The sequence below is a fragment of the Onychostoma macrolepis genome, chromosome 15 (genome assembly GCF_012432095.1).
Source record: "Onychostoma macrolepis isolate SWU-2019 chromosome 15, ASM1243209v1, whole genome shotgun sequence".
Classification (NCBI taxonomy): Eukaryota; Metazoa; Chordata; class Actinopteri; order Cypriniformes; family Cyprinidae; genus Onychostoma; species Onychostoma macrolepis.
In genome coordinates, this window is record NC_081169.1 from 2,671,215 (window position 1) to 2,697,857 (window position 26,643).

Genomic DNA, 26,643 nt, shown 5'->3' on the forward strand with positions numbered 1-26,643 from the left:
AAAGAGACAATAAGGCTCAAAAATTCCTTGGCTAAAGAATTAACTGGACATCACACATGAACATTAAAATCACTTAAAATTAAAAGCCTATCAAAATTAGGAATAATTCCCCCTAAAAAGTCAGAGAACTCGTTAATAAAATCTCTGTGTAGTTTAGGTGGACGATAAATTACTGAAATCGCCACTGGGTTATCAAGTTCAAGTATGAACAGTTGAAGTTCAAAGCTCAAATAAACTTCAGTCGCTAATGTCCGACAACAAAAGTTCTGTTTAAAAATAGAAGCCAGTCCTCCCCCTCGTCCCAAAGATCGAGGAGTATTAAAAAATTTACAGTCACGAGGTACCAGTTCAGAGAACGGACTCAAATCCTCCGGAGTAAGCCAAGTTTCAGTAACAAACAGGAAGTCAATATCACGGGAAGTAAAAAAGTCATTGAGGATAAACGTCTTGTTTATCATTGATCTAGCGTTGATTAGAGCCATCCTAATCTGCAGCGAATCCACGGTCGACTGTGGTGTCCGGCATAGCGAACGAAGGTGGCTGGAACACACTCCGCCTCGGCGGAGACGAGGTGAGCGAAACATTTGTGTCAGATCGGCCAGATCAACCTCCATCGGTAAAATCCACACGTATGCTGACTCCAGTGAACATCGCCTCATACGCGTGTAGGCCCACGGCGAACAGGGATCTCGATTTAGACGACAGAAGCAGCTGGAGCTTGACCGCGATACCTCCACGTCATCCCCGTCTCCTGCGGCGCTTCCTCCCCGGTAAAGGGCACGGTGCGCGGCACAAATAGTCAGGTATAGCCGTCAATGATGGCGGTGGAAAAAACTGAGTACCACTTTGGACATGATTAAGTAGCTCTACGGTGGTATGTTTAATGTCAAGCAGAGTTTGTCTATCATACGTTAAAAGTGACGAAACATTTCGTAAAATAACAAATGTAAAACATAACAAACAAATATGAAAACACACCAGGCAGCAATGGACAAACCCAGGAAACAAGGCAAAATCCAAGCAAGACACAGGAGACTGGAAAAGCAGACTCAAAGAAGGAGTGTGACAACAACCAAGATTAAACAACAAATGAGTGCGAAAAACAGGCTTTAAATAGGGTGAGACTGATGCGGTAACAAGACACAGGTGAATGCAATCAATGATCAAGAGTCCAGAGTGTAGTTCTGAGGGAGTGACAGCAGTGTGAGGTGGAGTGCTCTCTGGAGGAGCTCATGGGCAACACAGCCAGCGATCGTAACAATAAAACTGAACAGCATCAATTTTCCTTTAAGTAATATTCCAGTATGAACAAGGAAAATGAAACAACTCTTTGGTGGATTTTTTTTTTTTTTTTTTTTTTTGTTATCAACATTTTTTATTTTTCATACATAACATCCAAAAAAAATAAACAAATAAATAAAAAATACAAAATAATAAAAAAAACAAAAAACAAAACAAAACAAACAAAAAACAACAACAACAGACACATACTCAATATCTCAAAGTCCAGTCAAAGGGAGGGAGAGAGGGAAGGACAAGAAAAACATAAAAGTCACTCCTTTATACAGTCACGTATATCAAAGAGAAAGCACTGCCAAGCATCAATGGTAGAAGGCTTGGCCCCATTGATTCGTGCTGTTGTACATTCACAAGTGGCTACGGATCCAATATGTTTTTCCACACATGTGCGGTGTAAACCAGTTTTGTATTATTGTCTTCTTTGCAGCTGTAAAACCAGCAAACAACATTCTCTTTTGCATTGAAGTTATACAGAGGCCAGAATCATCATTAAGAAGACACAAACTTGGATTAACAGACCAATCAATATGCAGTAAGGATGATAGAACCAGGTTTACATGTGTCCATAGACTGATGACGACAGGACATTCCCAAAACATATGCAGAAAAGTACCTGACGATGTAGTATTACATATATGGCAGTTGAGATTCGGTTGTAGTTTCATTTTAAATCTTTTGTAAGGAGTTATGTATGCTCTATGAATGACTTTGAAGTGAATAAGACGATGAGCCAGATTTTTAGATGTTAAACTGAGATTAGACCACACTCTCTCCCAGTAGACAGACAAATTAAGGTCAGATAATTCCCTATTCCAAAATAGTTTTAATAGAAAGAGGTTTTGTAATGCAATCAATAATCTTATTATATATTAAAGAAACAGACGGCCGACCAACAGATGGTGCAATCCAATCTTGCATAGGATGAGAGGAGATGGGAGATGCCCAAGGAACTCCATACGCTTTGAGAGCAGAACGTAATTGAAGAAAGACAAAATATGCGGATGCTGGTAGACAAAATTTGGTTCTTAATGTCTGAAATGAACATAAGCCCTGGTTATCATATATATCACCGCATGTGTTTACACCCAAAGAGGACCAAGAGGGTTGGACAAATGGATGATTTCCGCATACAAAATTAAAATTGTGCCATAAATGTGTACTGTTACAAAATTTGAAGGTTCCTCCTATCCGATGTTCCACCGTTTTCCAGATTTTAATAGAGTTGGCCACAACCGGACCAAATTTATAATTATCCCCTTTTTTTCCTGTGCCAGTAAATAACATATCTTGGAGTCTATTTGGTTTAACCTTGTCAGCTTCAATCACTCTCCAAGAAATTTTAGATTGAGGATCAACCCAATTATGAAGAGCCTTAAGCTGGAACGACCAATAATACAGTTCAAAATTTGGTACAGCCAGTCCTCCTGCGCTATTAGGATGTTGTAATGTGGTAAGCTTAATTCTGGGGCATTTATCATTCCAGATAAATTTAGAAATTATGGAGTTGATCTCCTTAAAGTAACCTGGAGGGAAGAAAGTGGTAGCATAGAGAAAAAAAATTAAATCGAGGTAACAAATTCATCTTAACAGTGGAGATTCTTCCTTGAAGAGATACTTTAGATTCTTCCATCTTTGAATGTCATTTTGACCTTAACTAAAATATTATTAAAATTGTCTCTGGCAATCTTATGAATGTTTTTATGTATGGTAATGCCCAAATAGATGAAAGATTCCTTAATAGGGATAAATGAGGGAATAGAAGAATTAACTTTAACATTGTTAATTGGCATTAAAGCAGATTTGCTCCAATTTATTTTATATCCTGATAAGCTACTAAAATGATCAAATTCCTTAATTATACTAGAGACTGAAACATCAAAGTGGTCTAAATATAGAATAATATCATCAGCGTATAATGAAATACTATGATTATGATCATGAATCTTAATCGATACTTCAGATTTCCTGATGGCTTGTGCTAAGGGTTCAAGAGATAGACAAAACAATAAGGGGGAAAGCGGACATCCCTGCCTTGTTCCCCGCTGCAAAGTGAATGGGGGGGAAATAATATTACCAGTTATGACTGATGCTGCAGGTGAGTGGTATAATGTCTTAATCATAGAAATGAAGTGTTCACCGAAGCCGAAACATTGCAGAACTGCCCACATATAATTCCACTCTAGCCTGTCAAAGGCTTTTTCTGTATCAAGTGAAAAGACCGCACAAGGGGTCGGGTGGGAGTCTGCAAAGTCAAGAATATGAAGGAGTCGACGCATATTGTCAGATGCATTGCGCCCCTTGATGAAACCAGTTTGGTCCTCCTTGATCAAACTATGAATTACCTTCTCCATACAAAAAGCAAAAACTTTAGCATAGATTTTAAGATCACAAGGGATAAGCGAAATCGGTCTGTAGCTGGAACAATCTAATGGGTCTTTCCCTTTTTTAAGAAGTAATGAAATCAGTGATGTTTTTTGATCTCTATGAAATACCCCATGTTCAATTGCAAAATTAAATGAATTAAGCATAAGTGTCCCTACCAAATCCCAAATTTCTAAATATAATTCAGGGGGGAGACCATCTAGACCCGGCGATTTGCCCTTTGAAGGCTTTTTAGAGAGACGTGCAGCTCCTCCAAACTTAATGGGGCCTCCAAAGATTCTTTATCCATCTGTGAGATCCGAGGAAGTTCCAATTTATCTAAATACTGCTTACAAATTGGTTCATCAAAATCTGTTTCGGCTTTATACAGATTCATGTAAAAACCTTTAAATATGTCATTAATTGCCACAGGGTTCGTGGTGACCTGATCATCCGATGATTTTATTGCGCTAATATATGCCTTAGACTCGCATTCTTTCAACCTAAGGGCCAATAAATGACTAGGTCTCTCTGATTCAAAATAATATTTTTGCCTAGTCCTATGTAAAATAAATTCCGCCTTTGAGTGTGAAAGTAAATCATATTCTTCTTTTAAAGAGGACAACTGTGTAGCCTGTTGATCAGTAAAATGTTGTTTTTGTAGGTTTTGCAATGATTGGATTTTATTTTCTAATTGTGTAAACTGGTGAGTTTTCGCTTTGGCAAGAGTAGAAGAGAAAGATATACAGAATCCTCGTATGGCACACTTAGTCGATTCCCACATTATTTGAGGATCCACATCAGAGGGCATATTGATTTCAAGAAATTCCTTAATATATTCTTTTAGTGAAGTAATGAAAGTCTGATTACTTAATAATGATATGTTAAAGCGCCATCTAGGGGACTTGGCTTTAACATCGGAGAGAGGAACACTGCACAACACAGCAGAATGATCAGATAATAAAATTGGTAATATAGAAATGGAGGAATTGACGAAATTAAAGATGGGCTGAGAAATATGTAGTCTATCCTAGAGAAAGTCTTATGTCTATTAGAAAAAAAAGTGAAGTCCTTAGCTTTAGTATTCTGAATTCTCCAAAGATCGATTAAGTTGAGCTCCGTGATAAATTTATTCAGTAATTTAGAAGATGGATTGGCTGTTGTATCAGATTGAGATTTATCTAAAGCAGGATTTATGACAGCATTAAAATCACCACCCACAACTAATGGGCAGTCAGTCTACTCAAGTAATGTTTTGGAAATCTGTGTAAGGAACGCACTGTCTGTCTCATTCGGACCGTAAATAGAGACCAATGCTAACCTATTATTATATATTTTGCATCGGATAAAAACAAATCTACCCTTCTCATCACTACCAAGGTGTTCAATTGTTAAATTGAACTTTCGATTAACAAGGATAAGCACCCCCTTAGTTTTATTTTGAGCACAGGAAAAAGCCGCTAATTTATAATATTTATTCTGAAAACGTGCCACGTCAGATTGTTTTAAATGCGTCTCTTGAATTAGGGCACAGGAAATAGACTTACGGTGTAAATATTCTAACACACGGGTTCGTTTAACAGCAGAATTTAAACCATTCACATTCAGTGATAAAATATTTAGAGTATGCATTGAATATTCATAATCCCAAAATTGTAATCAATAAATGAAAAAAAACAGAAGCACTTCCATTCTGTAAGTAGCATGTAAACGCTGATGTGCATTTTAGATACCAAACCTCCTAGATGAAAAATCCCTTTAGAAATAAGATAAAATAAATAACAGTATAAATGTCTGTTGTAAAAGTAAAAACAAGATAAAAACCTGAACAACCAACAACCATAAACAAGGAACAACTCAGACCGCACATTACCGAGAACATAGGTCTGACTGAGCAACAAAAATAGTGATGGTTCGTGACCGATCCACTCCAACGCAAGACATGTCTCCCGAAAGGCCCACACAGCCCAAAAATATTTTTAATTAAACCTACTCTCAATTAGTCCCTCCAAAAAGAGAGAGAAAAAAAGGAGTGTCAGTCTTACCAGCAACGAGATCGTTGTACGGATATATAGGGACAATATCTCGGTAGTAGAGAGGAGAGAAGAAAAAGCAAAAACTAGAGTTAGCAAGCGTCCATGTCCATCCTACCATCATCCCCTACTGGGCAGCTAGGACCATGTCCATCCTAGCCATCAAGTTCCTTCCGTTGGAACGGAGAGACAGCGCCGCTGTTCCCCGTCGCCGCCCGCAGAGCCGCGGCATATGTCTTCTGCTGAGACAGGAGCTGATAAAATCCTCTGCTTTCTGAGGGGAATCGAAGCTTTTCTGTTCCCCTTTGTGCCGTAGTTTAACCACCGCCGGATAGATGAGGAAGGGCTGGAGGCCAAGCGCTGTCATCTTCTTCAAAACCGGACCAAATGCCTTTCTCCTGATCGCTGTAGCTGGACTAAAGTCGGGAAAAAATAGTAGTGTGACATTGTTCTGTGCGCATTTCACCGGATAGGCCTGCCGAGTACCCTTCAGGATATCTGATCTGTCATGCCATCTCAGTACACGGAAGATGAGAGTGCGCGGCCGATCGGAGCCTCTCCCTCCATCATACACGCGGTGCGCCAGGTCAATCTCAATGTCACGGCCCCTCAAGGAAGGAATCCACTTGGGAAGATGAACTCTGAGGAAATCAGCCGTGTCGGATCCCTCAGCCCCCTCTGGCAGCCCCACCAGTCGTACGTTGTTCCTCCTGCACCTGTCCTCCATATCCGTCATCTTCTCAGTGAGTCGCTCCAGCTGATTTCTTACGTCCGTGACTGCCCTCCTATCCTCACATGCATTTGCTTGCACAGAATCAACGCGGTCACGTGTCTGCTTCACCGCGGTAGTTATGGCCTCAAACTCCTCTCTTAGCTCTTTAACAGACTTGTTGGTCGCTTGTATGTCCTCATGCAGTTCGCGCAATGCTGGAATCAGTACAGAGTCCATCGCATCTCTTACTGCCGAATTCACAACCGAATTCAAAGTGCTTTGCTGCTCTTTAAATGCTAGTTCAATACGGCTAGCGATAGCATCGTCGAGGTCTTCTCTGGAGATGGCGGAATCTCTGAATTTTTTCTTCATTGGCGATTGCTCAATCTCTCTTTTCCGATCCCCTTTGTCTGCCTTAGCACTCATGATGGGTCCAATGCAGAGTGGTTCAAATTTTACTGACAGGATCATACAATATGTGGCAAAGTGAGCAGAGCGAAAGACTAAGCTTGCATCGCCGTCGAAGGGTCACGTGATCCCCCTCTTTGGTGGATATTTAATGTAATTATGGCATTAGCTGTATTTATAACTCTATGGAAGTAAATAAGCAGAAACTAGTGATCAACTGCTGCTTTCACACTGGTTAATGTCACCGAGGTCAAACAGAACAAACCAAACCACAACTAAAGCTCATCTCTATCTGTTTCTCTTCTCTGACACAGATGGTGTTGAGTTTGGCTCTGATATTTTTCTACCTGTGAACACGGTTTAATATTCATACAAGACAAGGGATATAAATCAAGGGATTTAAAGTTTTTTTAAGCCTATTTATCTTAATCAATCTGGCTAAATGTTTGGGGAAGAAACTAAATGTAATCTTCCTCAGAAGTCTGTTTGGCTCTTCAAAAAGGTCATAGGTCTCATTTTCAGTTGTTAACTATTGCACACATTATTAGCTTATACAAACACGCAGACACACACACACACACACACACACACACAAAAGGGTTAATTATGAAAAAACTTAATATATGGCAAACAATTCTTTATCATCAGTGGACAGTCACACAGTAGAGTCGTGTCAAATGTAACTTATTGATGGGTAACATTGACAATTTAAAGAAAATTACTTTTAGACTCAGTTCAAAGAACCTTCTGTTATTGATTTAAATTTTATAAATATATTTAAGATAGATAATGATGACTTAGTGTGGCTTGACTTGAAACATGGTATGTGACAAGTATTTGTCTGAGATTATAATATAACATAATGGGTGAAATATAATTTTTGTGAAGAAAATTTACAAAATATACATTCATTAATGGACATGACATGTACCCTAAATTGTAGAGACTGATGCCTTGTCAAAATACCCACACTTGCGGCCTTGGCTACTTGAGAGCACGTGCACGTGACAGGAAGTAAGTGCGCAAGACTGTCCCAAACCTGCGTCCTAATGTTCATACTATCCATCCTAAATAGTATGTGAGATTACAATAAGTGTGTCCCAAAGCATAGTATGTTGAAAAGAGTATGCCAAAAGTCCCCGGATGGTCTACTATTTCAGGTCGATTTTTGAAGTGTGGATCCGTGCACACTGTAACGGATAAAATTGCCCAATTGCTTTGGCGAAGGATTCGGTCCAGAACTACAAACACGAATAAAACGCGTTAGAAAAACTACAAAAGTGGCGGATGCGTGATCGACCGTTAGGTAGAAAGGTTTACAAAAAGGGGTTTGAGTTACTAATAATCAACATTTAACCTGGTAAAAAAATATTTATTTATTGTTATCCGTGTTATTTTTCATCTGCAACAGCCGCGAAACTGCAACCCGTGAACTGTTATAAACATCCATTTGGTTGTTAACTCTTAAATGCATCATTATGCAGAAAATATGAGCAGAGTTCTGGCCATGAAAGAGAACAGATTGGCAGATCAACAAGCTACTTTTTTCTCTCCAATACGGTATGAAATGAAATGTGGAGGATGTTAACTGTGACAAGATGATTGACAGGCCAGTTTACAGTGACAGTTGCGTGTAACAGATGCGACAGTATGGAAGGCCGTTGGGGCCAAAACGTGTGGGATTAACGCGTTAACACGTAAATATGCGTTTACACGCGATTTACGTGTTAACGCGTAATTGCGTGTTAACGTGTAATTGCGTGTTAACGTGTAATTGCGTGTGAACACGTAATTGCGTGTTAATGCGTCATTTTGTGCTGCCATTGAGCTTTAGCACCATCTACTGGTGGTTTTTAATGAATTTTAATTTAATGTCTTTTCAGGCATAAGTAGGCTACAACTACATATAATATACAGCACAACTAGTATTCAAGTATTTTTAAATTATAACTGTTCAACCCCTGAAAATCTACAAAAGAGCAATGATATGCAAGTATGTAAATGTAAATGTACATAGGGAGTCTGTTGTCTCCTTCACTTAAAACATCAAAGCGCGTGTATTGAGTCTACTTCAATCTAGGAACTAAACTTGTGTATGGCTGGAACCACTTCTTTTCTTGTATATAATACACACACACCTTAGCAATTGAGAGCAGTTCTTTGCTGAAGATGGAGCAGGCAGTGCTGTTGACTTCAAGACCTCATAGTGTTCAAACTTGTAATGAAAACAAATGAGAGATGTATACCATAGATTAGCTTGTGTTAATGAGCCGCTGTTTTAGATATAAATAAGGTCTTTTGTTGCTATCATGTCCTATATTTTGTCACCCCTCCTCAGATGGTTATAGTGCCTGACACACCACTGGGTAGAATTCAAATACATTAAAAAAAGATATATCTAATACCTTAAAATTACTTGATAACATTGGATACACTAATTTCATGCAATAAATCAATAATTACTAAAACCCAATGCCCCAGGAAAAGTAATATTTTGGTTATGTTTTTGTTACCAACTAATTGAGATATTTAACAGCTATTAAGTATCTTCACTTAATAATTGAACAAGTCATCCAAACCCTACCTTGATCCACATGTGACAAGGAATGTGTCCTCCATTATATGGTGCATAGACATGGTGAATAATCAAAGGACACACGCAAAGAAATTAATCAAGAGTGGCTTGTATTAGTAATAACTGAAATCAGACAGATGCAATATAATTTGACATATAATAATACAATTTGTGAAAATGTAAAATCATACATTGAAGGTAGTATCAACAAGGAAATTAAATATACTTTAATATTAAAATACAGAACATGAACATGTTTCCCCTGGCTCTTCCGTGTGCCCTTCCGTCAATGTTCCTGGCACGTGATGGTTGCTTTAAGTAAACTCACGGTATGCTCAGTGTAGTACTTGGGTCACAACAACATGAATAATTAAAATGAAATGAAAGGGTGATGTCACGTTGACACTGCCTGTCTTAACAACTTGTAATCTTTTTATGAATATTAATGTGCTGATGCCATCTTCCTTTTATTTTAATTATTCATAAGATTGTGAATGAGCACTTACCTAATGATTACGTTGAGCCTACCTCATCTGGCGTTTTAGGTATGCGTTAACATGTAGTCACGTGTTAATGCTTAAATACGTGTTAACGCGTTAGTACCACACGTTTTGACCCCAACGGCCTTCCATAGTACCACACGTTTTGGCCCCAACGGCCTAGTGATGGGAAGTTCGGATCAGTTTACTGACTCGGACCTTTGAGTCTCGTTCAGCAAAATGAACGAATTTCTGTCATGATGGTTCTTTTCCATAACACTGAATGTGGTAACAAAGGTAATAAACTAAAGAGTTGGTTATTATTATTATTAATAATAAGTATTTTTCCCTCAGACTGAATAGGTTTAGCTTATGAGGCTGTCACGTGATGAACGAACGACTCAAATCCAAAGACTCGAAACAGGTGAACTAATTCAGTGCAGAACCTATCGGATGTTGCGCATGCGCGACTAAACGAATCAATCTCCCGAGACGACTCGTTCTTCCCGAGTCACATTGAAGATTCGTTCAAAAAGAACGAATCGTTCAAGAACGACCCATCATTACAATGGCCTTCCATACGACAGAGCGGTCCGGTAAAGACGCAGTTGTGTGACGTGATAGTATGTCCCAAAGCTTGCCTACTCTTCTACTACACACTCAAAAGTGTGTACTTTTTCTTCACCAAACAGTACATACTTTAAGGGCGTAGTATAAATAGGCACATTGACGCAGCACAAGTCTTAAAAACATTACAACATTTGCAACTGCTTTTCATCACTTAATTAGAAGCACCACAAATTAAACTGTGTCATGTTATAGAAATTACTGAACAGCAGTGATGGGAATAACATTGTTGTAAATAAACAGCGTTATTTTTTCAGTAACGAGTAATCAAACGAATTACTGTTTCCCCCGTTACAATGCCGTTACCGTTACTGACAATAAAATGCGGCGTTGCTATAATTTATAATATTATTATCATTTTATTTTTCAGTTTATCTGAATGGATGCGCAGTGTTGTATTTGACAATGACATACCGTAAACTAGTGTGAAGGCGCACAGCTCGCCGTCGCTTTGTCTCATGCGCGCAAAGAAAGATACAGAGCAAGTTACTTTCCCTGGTAATTAGTTACTTTTATAATGATGTAACTCAGTTACTAACTCAGTTACTAACAGTTACTATTTTTGAAAAGTAACTAGTAACTATAACTAATTACTTTTTTATAGTAACATGCCCAACACTGCTGAACAGACATTTAGAAGTTGATTTTAAAATGCAAATATTTAAAATAAAAATAAAGCTATGTAAACTCTTGCAACACTATAAGTTCTACACACACTTTTGGTCTTCATCCTCACTTGAACACTTGCCCCAAATACAGGAAATACGTCAAATAAGTAGTGAAGAGGTCAAGTGCAAAGACCGCAAATGTGGGTGTTTTGAGAAGAGGTGAGTGTGAAAGAGGAAGTACTACAGAAAAATAAAAGAGTGTGAAGAGAAGCTCACGTCAGAGTTTTTCCGATCTTGTTTTATTGCTTCATGCAGAACGACACTCAACACATAAGAAAATTATTTATGTTGCTTGCTGAGCATCACTTTTGCTTTCATAAATCTGTAACTTTATTACAGTGTTCATTCAATTGCTTTAGACAATAAAAATCATTATATTAGCCACTTATCATTAACCTCAGACCATTGTCTAAAAGATTTCTCAAAACCATTAACACTATTCTTGTTTCACTGTTCACTGTTTCACTTGTGCTTCAACTCTAAACACATATTCAGCTCTTAAACCATCACAATGTCACCACAACCGGCAGTTCTCTTCTGACCGCGTGAACACTAGTGTGCAACATTTGTACACAGCAGTCAGAACCACAGTGTGTGTAAAAATAACCATGTGTGAATTAATGTGCTGTGGGTAAAAAAAAATAAAATAAAAAACCTGCACATTCAGGAATTGTTTAAAACTTGATGGTATTATTTTTATCTGGATACTAACTGTAAGCAGGTCTGTAAATTACAGTAGTCTGCCTTTATTGACACTGCATTGTTTTTTTATTAAACAAAGCATCATCTGCAGAAATAGTTTATTTATTTAAAAATGAAATAAACATACAAAAGCATGAAATATTGTAGCAGAATATTTTATTACAAAGGTCTGAGAGGGCAGAGAGGTTTGTTCCATATTACCAATAATACATTATTGGTCAAAAGTGCAAAACCAAACTGGATAAACAGGTTAACAACATTCATATTTTTTGTTATATGATAAGTTATATGAAATCAAAATAGACCTAAAAAAATAAAACACAGAAGAACAGCGTGACAAAACAATACTTCAGCAACAAAGATAAGAGAACACGGTGTATTATATGGAGAGCTAAATGGGTAAATTACAAACAGCAGAAGGCAATGAAAGTAATAAAGGGTGATGAGCTGCCTTTAAATAAAGCAACATGCAGCAAGGAATTTTAAAAAGTTAATATTATTTTTATCTGGATACTAACAGTAATCATGTCTGTAGATTACAGTAGTATTATGCTGTTGAAGCAATGGATTGCAGATCTACAATGGCCCTCATAATAATGTTAATTATAATATTTCTTGAATAATAATTTATCAAAGTTACATTTATGCATGTTGAAAATAAGTTGAATATGGCTTTATTCTGCCTTTTTACTCTCTAAGAAGCTGCTCTCATTGTGTGTGTGTAGTGAACCATATTTGATAAGATTCAGGGCAGAGCCCGGCAACCTTGAAGTACAGATAAGTGTTCTCTGCGTATGTGTGTGAATGTCTGTCTTTGCAGCTAGATGCAGAGAGAGAGAGATCTCGGAGGAAACCATCATTTGCCGTCACCCTGATGTCCAGGGTAACAGATATACGTCTCTGGAGAGACCTATTGCGTCTGACCTCTGATCACTAAAATAATCACTAGAAGATATGCTTAGAAAATCTCCACACATGGATGTAAAACTCTAAGTTTATCTACCAACCAGAATCTTGCTTACCTATGTATTGACGTAATTAGTGACCTCTGTTAGAGTATAACTGTTGGTGTCTAGAACATGTTCGCAGAGCGGCCTACGAACTCCATCACGAGTGTTGAAGCCGACTTCTGCTGATGAAACTGCAAACTATCTTCAGTAAATTTTCTTCATTTTTGATCGAATCTCTTGACTTCTGGTCTTCATTCAATACACCCGGTCCGAGGGTCTTTACTGTACATTCCCCTACACTGTGAATAATACAAAAATAGACATTTTGAGATTAAATCTTATCCATTAAAGTAAATGGTTCTTGATCCTGGCTCTTCTACTTCTATTGACACTGTGAGACATTTTTTATTTTATTTTTATAACTAAGCATCAGCTGCAGAAATAGTTTATTTAAAAAGGAAACATAAACATATAAAAGCATGACATATTGCAGCAGGAGACGTACAATAAAATGAGGAATATACATGCTTACAAATGAAAGTGTGTTGATGTGGTTATAATGTGTTATAAAGCTTTGGAGAGCGCATTAGGATTTGGTCCATATTATCAATAATACATTATTGGTCAAAAATAGCAAAAACCAAACTGGTTAAACATATGAAATCAAAATTGACCCTTTCTTAGCTATTCCAAAGTGTAAATCAAATCAAATGGGAATGGAATCAATGGAAGTCAAGTGTGTTGGCAAAGCTGGCTGATGTTGACTTTAACAACTATAACACGTCAAAAGGTTAGTCATCAGGAATCAGGAGTGACTCCTGTATTACACACACACACACACACACATAGTAAAGTGAATTATTCCTGCATTTACATATAGTTGTCACTCCAAAAACATGTGTAACCCAGTAACAATCACAGCTACATTAAAGCTGGGGTCTGGGTAAGTATTAGTATCTGTGATAAGTTTACTACAATATGTTTAACTACAATAAATCACTTAACTGGTTTCTCTCCCGCTGCAATAAAGACGGAAAATTCAAAAGCTTGTTTTATGTGTGTTTTTTATGTATCTGCTCAAGCAAATGAATTAATTAAAGCAAAGCAAAGTAAACAAAATTGTAAAAGTACCACCTTTTTCAAGTTTGCAATGAAGTACAAAGTCAACTGAATTCCTTTTAAAGGAATAACACTTGGAAATAAAACAAACTCTTGTACCCTCAAGGGTTAAACTCCCTGTGGATTTAAACGAATTCCCTAATATAAATTTCCAACTGAATTCAAGATTACAATCGGGATCAAAACCAAATAAAAAACCTCAGTATATCTAATAACAAATGTCCTTTAAGTGGGCCCACATTCACGCTGTCTCTCCCTCACACACCCTACGGAGCAGGCCCGATGTCTTCTAGAACGCGATGGGTCCCGCGGTACTTCAGCTCACTCCAGCAACAGAGGAACTCCGGGCTTTCCGGTCAACCGGAGCGCTGTCTGGTTCGCCTCTTCTCCGGTGAATGCTAATCACCCCTCGTGTGAACGGATGAACGCGACTGTTGGAATCCTTCAAATTATAACAACAATTTGAGTTAAAGTCATGTTTTTAGTAACTTTACTATTACAAATTAAGTGTTTGCAGTTTTAAATTAAGAAATGTTCCTTAGTAGAATCAAATGAAATAAGTTTACCAAATGTTTACACACCATTACAACAATTTTACAGCATGCAAGAGTTTGCTGTATTTTTACAGTACAATTGTAATTTTTGATTTACAGTACTCTTGTAAATTTACAGTCTTACTGGCAACCAAAATTGCCAGTAAGTTACTGTAAATTTTACAGATATTTTTTACAGTGTACAGTTTACAGTATAATAACTTAGTGTCTTTACACTCGCCGGGTTACACATGACTTTTACAGTAAGCATATTTACTCTGTCTGAGCTTGTGGATGAGATACTGAGAGATTTCAGGATGAAGCTGAAGTTTTCTCACCGTTGCAACAGATTAATCATTATCAGACTGAAGTTTCCTCTTCAACAGATGCAACTGTTAAATACACACAGAAACAGTCTTCTCAGCATTTACTTATGAGTATATGTTTTTATCTCTCTCTACATCTATTGCTTTTCTGAAAAGCCATCATTTTTTGACTAAATACATTTAAATAAAATTTCACTAGAAAAAGACAGATAAGCTACCAAAATGCACAGTTTGTAATATATGCATATATGAGGGAATATGAATATATATTTGTACAGACAAAGATATGCTACAGGACTTAGACAGATTCAATTCAATACATGATGTGTAAAGCGATTTTCACAATAAGCCCAGTGAGCAAAGAAATGACTTTAAATAATAAATCAGTCATGTTTTACCTCTCATTCTGCAGCATCTGAAAATCAGCACGACTGTCACTAGCAGATATGGACAAGCTGCCAGAACAGAACTGAGTATGTTGAGGACACACATCTGAGATTCTGAATCAAACACTGAAAAAGAGACACACAAGCACTTTATCGTGCACTACATATGAATGAGGGCATATGAAGAAATAAATCAGCTCACACATACAGCAGTGTTCATTTGAGACTCGTCTGACTGAGATCCAGCTCTTGGGTGACGCTCCTCTCTCTGGGTGTTTGCAGGAGTAGAAACCCTCATGTGACTTTGAGACAGTAGTGATGTTCATCTCTGTAGTTTGATTCTGGATGAGTGATCCATCTTTATAGAAATCAGCTCTGAGGTTTGGAGCGGTTGTGTGTCGATATAAACAGCGTAGAGTCAGATGATCTCCTTCAGTCACAGGATGAACAGGACTCTCCAGAATCACACCAGCTACAGAAACAGAGCAAACATGCACTGACTGCAGAATTATATAAACAATATGATAACGTTGCATGTGTTTGTCCACTGATGCTTAATGCACTTGTTTAATCAACCTGCTTCATGCATTGGTTGTAAACGCCAGTGAAACGAATAAACACAGAAACACAGACTCACAGTGTACAGTGATATTAACAGGATGATGTTTCTCTCCAGATTCAGACTGACACCAGTACACTCCAGTGTGTGATGTGATGGTGGAGCTGATTGTACATGTAGATCCTGTTTGTGATCCTCGACGTAATGAAGAACAATCTTCCAGCCGTCCACTGTCTGTGTATCTTCTCACTCTCCATCCAGTAGAGTTGCTCTGGTCCTCACAGCTCAGAGAGAGAGAGACAGATGTGAAGTGTTGAGTTCTGCTGGGACTGACGATCAGAGAGACTGGAGGAGAAACACCTGAGACCACAATTACAGCCGCAGAGTGTCAGATTTGAGCTTGGAAACTCTCTGTATTTAATATGAACCAGTAGTTTAAGTTCTGTTTGAACTCACCAGTGACCCACAGCTGCTGTGTGTTGCTGTGCTGTGTTTTATAGACTGATTTCTCTCTCTCTGCTCTGCACACATAAACTCCTGTGTGATTTACAGCAGAACTGACAGTGTAGTTTCCTCCTGCTCCTCTGCTGCTGTCTGAGAGCAGATTATACTGATCTGTAAAACCAGACAATGTATGCAATGTGGTATTCTGGATGTGAATAAAATCAGATAATTCAGGTGAAGCACATTATAACTTACCTGCTGAGTCAGTTAAAGTGAACCAGCTGAATGTCCAGCCTGTAGAGAAGCTGTGAACCTCACAGATCAGAGTCACTGGATCTCCTTCAGTCAACCACTTCTGAGGAGAAACACTTAAAACTGCTCTGGGATCTGAAATAGAGAAATCACTCATTAATAACATGTTATATGTGTGTTTGTGTGTGTTTATGAAGTGATAATCAAACTCACCTGATACTGTCAGTGTAACTTTATCACTCGTTTGTGACCAGCGTGATCCTTCTGTCTCTGATCCTTTACAGGAGTATTCACCTGCGTCAGACTCAGTAACAGAACTGAATGTGTGTTCCTGTCCATCACTGAAAACACTTGAATTATCTTTATACCAGCTGTAGCTCCAGCTAGTGACTCCTTCATCATATATGTCACATCTGAGAGTGACTGTCTCTCCTCTGAACACATGTAGAGCAGGTTTAATGGTCACTTTGGGTTTTGGTCTTTCTGTACAACATCAATTCACAATGAAAGTAATGAACGGTTTTTGTTGTATGAACACAGTTACTTGATTGTAAATCTAAATCTAAATCAGATTAGACTGAAATGTTCTCTAGCTGTTATTGCACTTACACTGTAAAAAATTATTCACTATATTTACTCAAATAAAATCGTGTCAACAGATTACAAGCAATGTTATTAATTAAATTCAACACGTAAGGGATAATCAACAGCTAGCTATGCATTAAACGATTTGAAAGCACGACGTGGAGGTGAAGAACCATATTGATTTCACTGGCAAAAAAAAAAACAAACAAACAAAAACACTATGCTAATGAATAGTATGCATGTCAGGCCAGTAGTTGGCGATGAAGAAACACTGCGCAAAAATGTAATATGCATGCACACGACGTCATCTTTTTCACAAATTCATGCTTTTGTTGTTCACATGGAGATGATACAGGCATCGTGTTCAAAAGCTTGTGTTTCCAGGCCCCCAAAAACAGTTATTGAAGACACCTGATGTTAACACAGAATCACTGAAGGAGAAAATCACGTTTTACCATTGGGTCACCATCACGGTGGTCAATGTTTGCTTTAGTTGGGCTCTTGACCCTTTAACATTAGATATTGTTTGGCTGCTGTAACTGAGTTAGACAACAGTTAAGACAAGCCAAGAGAAAAGGTGATCGGGTGGTGTTGGTTGTTTTGACATCATCATCATCTGACCTGAATCTGAGTTGGATTTACAGTATCAATTTTTGCCATCCTCTAGTTATACAGTGTAATATCTGGAGTTTTCAGCATAAACAGATTTCTAAAAGCTCTTCTCATCAAATAATAATAAAAAAATCATCTAGGCACACAGGCATCAAGTATCAGCGTGAGAACCTCAACAATGGTGACCATCAAATGCTGCAGTGCATTCTGGGTGCCACCAATCAAAACTCATCAATAGCTCCCATCATGCATTGCATATTTTTAGTAGTTTGTTTTGTGACATTCAGAGTTGATCTGTTTATCTGAATATGCTGTTTATCACCGTTGTTGAGATTCATACTCTGATTCTTGATGTCAGAGTGTGCCTAAAATAACTTTTTTTTTTTGACCAGAGCCATTTTTAAAAAGCTCTTTGGCTTATACTGAAAATTTCAGATCTTATACTGTAGAATTACAGTATTGCTGTAATCAAAGTAAATCGAATTCAAAGATTTAGGTCAAATGATGATAACACATAATCAACACCACCCGATCACCTTTTCTCTTGGCTTGTCTAACTGTTGTTTAACTCTGTAACAGCAGCCAAACAAAATCTAATGTTAAAGAGTCAAGGGTCAAGAGCCCAACTAAAGCAAACATTGACCACCGTAATGGTGACCTAAAAATTCTGATTTTCTCCTTCAGTGATTCTGTTTGTTAACATCAGGTGTCTTCAATAACTGTTTTTGGGGGCCTGGAAACACAAGCTTTTGAACACGATGCCTGTATCATCTCCATGTAAACAACAAAAGCATGAATTTGTGAAAAAGATGACGTCGTGTGCATGCATATTACATTTTTGCGCAGTGTTTCTTCATCGCCAACTACTGGCCTGACATGCATACTATTCATTAGCATAGTGTTTTTTTTGTTGTTTTTTTTGCCAGTGAAATCAATATTTTGTTTGTGCTATTTTACTCATTTTGAATGGTTAATTTGTAATCATCTCATTTGATTAATTCTAATGAATTTTTATGTGTTGAATTAATAATATTGCTTGTAATCTGTTGACACAATTTTATTGAGTAAATATAATGAATGATTTTTTACAGTGTGTCTCATTAAATTATATGTGCATTATGTAAAAATACTTGCCGTGTATTGTTACTGCCGCTGGTTTACTGTAATCTGTGTAATATCTTCCTCTTCGTGCTCTGCAGCTGTACTCTCCTCCATCAGAGACCGTCACACGTTTGATTGTTTTAGTTGCAGCTCCAGTAGATTCACGGTTTGAGTCTTTTCTCCAGAGAAACTCCCATCCATTCTGTGACTGAATCCCCTCACATCTCAGAGTAACTGAGTCTCCAGTGAACACTGAACTCTGAGGCTCAACAGTCAGAGCTGGTTTAGAAACACCTGTCGATATAAAGTTAGTGGGATTATGAGTTAAAGTTTTCCAGCAGAAGATCTCGGTAAGGAATCCATGAGGCTGAGCAGTTTTGTTCTTGGCGTCTACATGGCGTATGCGTGTTAGTGATAGCCATGAAGCTGCGAAACCTTTGCAAATCTTTTTTTTTTTTTTTTTTTTAAGAGTGGGTCGGATTGCGTAACAAACTGAAACCACAGTCAATTAATCGATAATAATAGGCTGATTAAAACACATTATACAGGCACTTTTTATTTAATGTTATTTTATTTTATTGTTTAATTGTATTGAGTGTATTAAACTTTAAATAAAACATTTGCAATGGGTTTGTAAATCGTTTTTGTAAAATGTTTATGCATGTTTTGGCCTGAGACACTTGGTGTTGGTATACATATTTTACAAAATTCATAAGAAAATGAAAAAAAAAGTTTTTGCAAATTCTTGTTCTTCATCTCCCAAGAACCACTGAGGTGATTTTCATATTTTACTGTATCATTTCTTTAAATATTTCCATACCAAATTCATGACAAATGCTATTTATATTGCTATATAGACACAGATATGGGGAGATGAAGAACAAGAATCTGGTGGAGTTTGCAGAAAACAATTTGATCTGATCTTTTTATGAATTTTTAAAATATGTCTATACAGCAATGTAAATAGCATTTGTTATGACTTTGGTATGCAATTATTAAAAAAGTATGCAGTAAAACAACATGAAAATCACCTCAGTGGTACTTGGGGAGATGTAGAATAAGAATCTGGTGGAGTTTGTAGAAAATAATTTGATTTTATATTTTTATTAATTTTTTTTTTTATATGTCTATACAGCAATGTAAACAGCATTTGTCATGATTTTGGTATGCAATTATTAAAAATTGATACAGTAAAGAAGCATGAAAACCACCTCAGTGATACTTGGGGAGATGCAGAACAGGAATCTAACACTGTTCGGGAGGCAGACACACTCTGTCAGTTTAAATCTAGATTAAAGACCCATCTCTTTATCCTGGCTTACACATAACACATTAATACGCTTCTATTATTCAAATCCGTTAAAGGATTGTTAGGCTGCATTAATTAGATCAACCGGAACCGGGAACACTCCCCATAACACACGATGTACTCGTTACATCGTAAGAAGAACGGCATCTACGCTAATATTTGTCTGTTTCTTTCCTAGTCTGTTTCTCAGTCCGTATCCGATCAGTATTTTTGATGATTTTCACCTAAATTTGACGGCCCTCAGAATATTTTCTGCTATGAATATAAGAACATATTATATATCAAAATAAAGAACCAAGCCTCTGCTTTTTAACAAATTTTATTCTATCCTCATGTGTTCATGTTTTATCAACATTTGAATGCAGATAGGTTTCATCAAAAATACAACATTACAACATCAAATAAATGCATTTTTATCAAAGTAGTGCATTTTCAAGCAAAATACATTCAGATGTCATATTCTTTCACCTGTAAATAATTATATGAATAATTTAAATTGCATTCAATAAACAGAACAAACAGACACACACACAAACATATACATACATATGATTACACACACACACTCAGGCTACATACATATGCATACATATACTACGCACGCACGCATACATGCAGATAGATCTATAGATAGATCACGCCCACACACACACACACACACACCTATTCAGATCGATGAATCGGTTACAGCTACAGATGTTTCTGTGTCTGTAAATGTTTGTAAATTTCTCTCACTGACTACTTCGTCCCGATCAGATTCAAAACGGTCAAAACATGATCTACATAGGCTATATGATCTATATATGATCTACATTTTCTCTGATCCTTCTATTTATGCCGATCGTCTTCTATTCGCACCCTAAAGACCCGGAACTCATTCAGGACATGCGCTAGGGCTTTCCTTACCGTAATACACCTAGAACACGGATTGCCGAAAAAACTCAATGGCAGGGAAAGAGTTAATTATGTAAAACATAAAAAACAAAAAGTTATTTTGAACAAAGTCAGAACAGCTTATAATGATTATCTCATCATATAGAAACAGCTGCTCTCTGTACAGCAGCACATGCATTGCTAAAGAGAAAAATTTAACACAGGAGTCAAGGGCGCAACTAAAGCAAACACTGATCTTCATGATGGTGGCATCATTTTAACCAATAAAACATCAGCATCTGATCCTCTGTAATTCTCAATAACAGCAGGTGTTTATCACTAATGCACAATCATCATTTAATTAGTCACTTAATTATCTCATTCACTTTAACTCTCTGAGGACTTGGGATTTGACTCGAGACTCGTTTGTGACTAAAGGAATGACTTGGTTCCTCCTCTGCTGAAATCAGCTCATGGGTGGAATAAACATAAGGCAGGACTTTTACTTTCTGACCCCAGGACTTTACATCTCTGATGGTTTTAGTTTTAAAAACACTGCATAATGTGAAGGAAAAAGAAGCAGATAGGTACTCATTAATAACATGTTAAATGCCTGTTTATGCCTGAGATGATCAAACTCACCTGATACTGTCAGCGTAACTGCATCACTGTGGTGAGACCAGCGTGATCCTTTAAATCCATAACAGGAGTATTTACCTGCGTCAGACTCAGTAACAGAACTGAATGTGTGTTCCTGTTCATCACTCAAAACACTGCTTAAACCTTCTTTATACCATCTGTAGCTCCAGCTAGTGACTCCTTCATCATATATGTCACATCTGAGAGTGACTTTCTCTCCTCTGAACACATGTTGAGCAGGTTTAATGGTCACTTTGGGTTTTGGTCTTTCTGTACAATGACAACAATTCACAATAAAAAATGTGAATAATAAAATAATAAAACGAGCTGTTTTACTGTATAAACCTCCGCAGGCGTTTCAGGTGCCTCCGGACCAGGACCAGCAGATTAAAGAACAGTTTCTTCCCCAGAGCTGTCTCTTTACTGAACTCTAACCCCCGTTGATCCACTTCCTCATATATGGTTAACTCTTCTCTCCTACCTCACATCACTACTGAATGTAAATTTTTATTACAGTAACAACTGTTTACTTTTGTATCTTGCACTACCATACCTAATTGGATTATGCTCATTTGCACTGCTGACTGTTGTTTACATTAGCATTTTGCTCCGTATGTCTAATTGTAATATGCAATCACTTCCACTGCACTTTTACACCTTGTTTATAGTAATAGCCATCTGTATATATATTATATTGATAGTACATATCACCTGTAAATTCTGTTTATAGTAATAACCATCTGTATATTTATTCATTATACATATTCACCAGTAAATTCTGTTTATAGTAATAACCATCTTTCTATATATATTTATACATATATTCAGTACATATCCTTGTCCTGCACTTATTCAACCATTGTATATCCTGCACTTGCTGCACTTGCTGCACTTGCACTTCTGGTTAGACCTAAACTGCCTTTCGTTGCCCTGTACCTGTACTTGTGTAATGACAATAAAGTTGAATCTAATCTAATCTAATCAACAGTTTATTGCAAAACACACGTTATATCGGGTTAGACTGAAGTGTTGTTCTTTATAGCTGTTACAGTCACTTATTAGTGTCTTATGAAACATTTTCACTAATTTCTCAGAGCAGTTCATTATGTGAGGAAATATATTTGCTGTGTATTGTCACTGCTATTGGTTCACTGAAATTTCTTCCTCTTGTCATAACACAAAATAACTTAAGAAGGTGTATTTATAATAATTTAAAACCATAACTCTTTTTACAGCTACTTTGTAACAGTGTAGAATCACTCGTATGTGAATATGTGATGAAATTCATTCACCTTCAGTTTGTCCAGAGTGGATGATTGAAATCAGCACTAAAAACACAAAAAGAAAATGTCAGCATTGAGCTGATACGGTGTACATTACATTAGCCATATGAAGGTATATTCTTCTTCCTTTGCTTGTAAAACACCATAATTTTACTCTTAAATATTTGTCAGCTTCACAACACAGGTTTCTGTTCAGTCAATTTTGTTAACACTTTATTTTGATGATCGTTTTGAGCATTCTGTTGACAATAAGTAACTTTGCACGAGTCGACTAACTCTCATTAGAGTACTAGACTGTCTGAATAATATCTGCTAACTCTTTATTGTGATGGAGTCCCAACAGACACTCTGACTATAAGTAATTTTGCAAGTACATGTAAACTTATTCTAACCCAAACCTCACCAGTCTAATAATACTCTACTAACACTCTAATGAGAGTCAGTAGATATGTAGGTGCAATGTTACTTATAGTCAACAGAATGTTAAAGGCACCATCAAAATAAAGTGAAACCTCTTTTTTTTTTTGGCTAATTTGTCTATAGACCTTTTCATCTAACTTGTCTACACTTTCAAGGGTCTGAAAACTGTGACAGTAATAAAGATGAACTCATAATAAGAGATTGTGTGGAGGACTGCATATGTCATATGTGCTTACACACATTTTCAAAACTATGCCTCTCTTTTTCAAAACTTTACACACAAGTCCAAGAACTGCACACACAAAATGCCTCACATCTCTTGCAAAATGAAGCACTGCATTCAAAATATCACAAACATATCTCAAAAGCAAACATTTGTCTTACGTTGCAAACACTTTCGTCATAATATTACATTTTTGGATATATCATATACACACAGTTATTCAAAACATAAAGCTCTTCTTTCATGAGCTCCTATGTACATTTCTGTGCAAGATTGAAAGTAATTGGCAGAGAGATTAAAAAATTACATGAAAAATTCATGGTAAACATGAACGCAAGATTGAAAACAATTTTTCAAGATTTTGCATTCGTGGGTCTGAATACAGTATTACACAGTAAGAAAGAAAGGAAATATTGTTTGCATCCATTGTTCAAAACCTACAGTTTTTCTAAGGTCACTGTAATACTGGCAAAGAAGTGTGCATTTCTCAAAACAATTTGTGCAAACAGCACCACACAATGGATTACCTGCAAAAGCCTGTAACTTACTCAAAATCTTTAGTTCATCTCTCAAAAGTAAGTATTCATGTCAATGAACATATCAGTGCCATCAGAACAAAAAGTCCTTGTTTCATTGTTCACAAACAAGATAGTCAAAATACTTCGTCATGTTGTCAATATAACACTGCACTCTGTTAGTGTTACCTGATGTAAACTATGGCAACAGTTTAGATGACAGTTACTGTATTGAAATGCAGAAGGCTGCACTTCTTATGTATGCCATATATCCATTTTCAAAAGTACAAATTTACACATTACTATATGTGTGATATTGATTGAAAGAGACTGGATCTAATTCACAGTTACTCTTTTACTAGTGGTCTGACTTGCACAGAGAACTATTATAGATTTTGAGCAACATGACATTAGCAACTGATAATGTAGGAAACCGCAGACAATCAGTTGCATGAATGTATCAAAGCAATCACAACTTGTTCAAAAGAATGAGAAACTGCTTTTATGATGTGCACAATTGACTAGATGATGTGGAGGTTGAACAAAGTAGTTTTGAGAATTTCATTTTTGATCTAAGAAATGCATCAAAGCGATGAAGTAAGAAAAAAAACAAAACAAAAAAAACAATCCACACCATGTCTTTAAAGATCAGCGTCTGAATGAGATCAGGCCACTAGATAATGATTCTATTATTCTCAATAATCAATCAAAACCATGTAGTCACAATTTTTCTTAGCTTTTTTTGCTATAATAAATGTGCTTTACAAACAGTTACAGCAGCCAGAAAAAGAAAAAAGCTAAGATTAAAAATCAAGGGTCAAGAGCCTAACTAAAGCAAACCCAACCAAAGTAATGATTTTAGTAACTTTGCTATTACAAATGAAGTGTTTGCAGTTTTATTCTAAGAAACACCGTGTTGACGAAATATAAGACAATGTTTTTTTCTTGAAAATAAATGTGAAAAAATGCGGTCGTCTTATATTCAGGGTCTAGACGTGGACATGTCAATAACACACCCACAACAATAGGTGGGGTCAAAAGCGCATAAAACGAGTGTGCCATGAAATATGTAATGTGTGCTGTAAAGATCGCGAGTGAAAACAAAAGAAAAAGAAAAGCTTACAGCGGCACGAGTCTTGACTGTCATGTTAGCCTGATGAGACCAAACTTCCTCTGTAAGTGATTTTAAAACACAGTACCCAGATTTGAAGACTACAATAAGATTTCACTTCTATTGTTAATACAATTTTTGTAGGCTACTATGAGATGGATAGCCTAAATGTTATATAATTCAGATGGGCTACCCGCTATTTTTATGGTAGCCTATATCAAAAAGTGTATATTTTTCAATGTCACTGTTGGTACATTTTATCAGTATTTACCATACTTTCAAAACAAAAATTCAAATAGGAGAAATATGCAATATGAAAATAATTTAAGAAAAAAAATGTGTTTTACACACACACAGACAGAGAGAGAGAGAAAAAAATATTGGTTTTCAAAAAGCCTTTTTCCAAACGGTACATCTGGAAAAAGGGGGTTCGTCTTATATTCGGGTCAATACGGTACTCTTTCTCAGCGGACTCAAATGAAATAAGTTAACCAAAAGTTTGTATTTAAGAGGTTGTTGTAGTACACTTACGAGTATACTACTAGTACACTGATATCTGTATACTTACTACTTAGATATTTACTAGTGCACACTTAAAGTATACTTACTAAAATAAATTAAACACAACAAAGTGCATTGCTTTCACAAACAGCACTAACTGCAAACCTGCTCCTTCAAGCTAATCCCTCCCTCATATATTATAGACTAGAGCTCGATTTGAGAATCTGAGAGCAGCATGAAAATACAAAAAATAAATCAGAAACACTAAACCACTTGATCCCATTCATAATATAAGAGCAATTAACATCCACTGAAATACATCCAGAGAAAGCAATACTCACAGAACACAAGAGGAAGTTGACTGAGCTCCATACTGACCGAATAATGACAGACGGTTAAACACACAGACTGTGTTAAAGCCTCAAGACTTCCTGATACCTACAGTCAGATCCAACATGACACATTATACAGATACAAATGCATCGTGTGTTAGAGAAAATGTTGCTAAAAGTTTTCACAAAATGTCAAACTGACTAACATGCAAGTTTGACAGAAATGTTGTCATGATTCAGTATCAATGTAACGATCTGCACAAGGACACGAAGATTGGGGATCCAAAAGCAGTTTATTATGCTAATCCAAAGCTGTAATCCATACACAGGCGTAAGGTCACACACAGGGTAGTGATGTTACAATACAATACAAGTTTATTTGTATAGCACATTTAAAAAAACACTGGTGTTGACCAAAGTGCTTTACAATTAAAAAGACAAGCAAACACAAAGCATTAAAGCACTAGAAAGACAATTTAATTATGAACCTAAAATAAATTAAAACAAAGTAGAGGAGACATGCTGGAATCAAAAATAGCAATGCCAATGAGAATCAGGGAATATTGAAAGCCAAGGAAAAAAGGTAAGTTTTCAAAGCGGATTTAAAAATTGACAAAGTTTGAGCGGATCTAATGTAGGCTGGAAGGCTATTCCATAACTTAGGACCGATGACCGCAAATGCGCGATCACCCCTGTTTTTAAGTCA

The 26,643-nt window shown here is 36.8% G+C and overlaps 1 protein-coding gene across 3 annotated transcripts; it reads right to left on the minus strand.

The window, feature by feature from the left end:
• Nucleotides 1-12,113: 12,113 nt before the first annotated feature.
• On the minus strand, nucleotides 12,114-25,977 carry LOC131520770 (Fc receptor-like protein 5). Of its 3 annotated transcripts, XR_009266132.1 has the most exons (13): nucleotides 25,947-25,977; nucleotides 22,845-22,880; nucleotides 21,556-21,822; nucleotides 18,765-19,025; nucleotides 16,647-16,916; nucleotides 16,437-16,568; nucleotides 16,194-16,352; nucleotides 15,816-16,097; nucleotides 15,387-15,650; nucleotides 15,191-15,304; nucleotides 14,805-14,858; nucleotides 14,199-14,375; nucleotides 12,114-13,113 (listed from the first exon to the last, which is right to left on the minus strand). XR_009266132.1 is itself a non-coding variant. In XM_058745237.1 (12 exons), exons 1-11 carry the CDS (start codon nucleotides 25,975-25,977, stop codon nucleotides 14,827-14,829), a joined length of 1,848 nt encoding a protein of 615 aa, XP_058601220.1. In that variant the 3' UTR covers nucleotides 12,114-14,375; nucleotides 14,805-14,826. The 3 variants fall into 3 exon arrangements, 1 of the variants encoding a protein (XP_058601220.1); XR_009266131.1 differs by having other exon boundaries at nucleotides 12,114-14,375; nucleotides 14,744-14,858; XM_058745237.1 differs by having other exon boundaries at nucleotides 12,114-14,375.
• Between the last annotated feature and the right edge of the window lie 666 nt (nucleotides 25,978-26,643).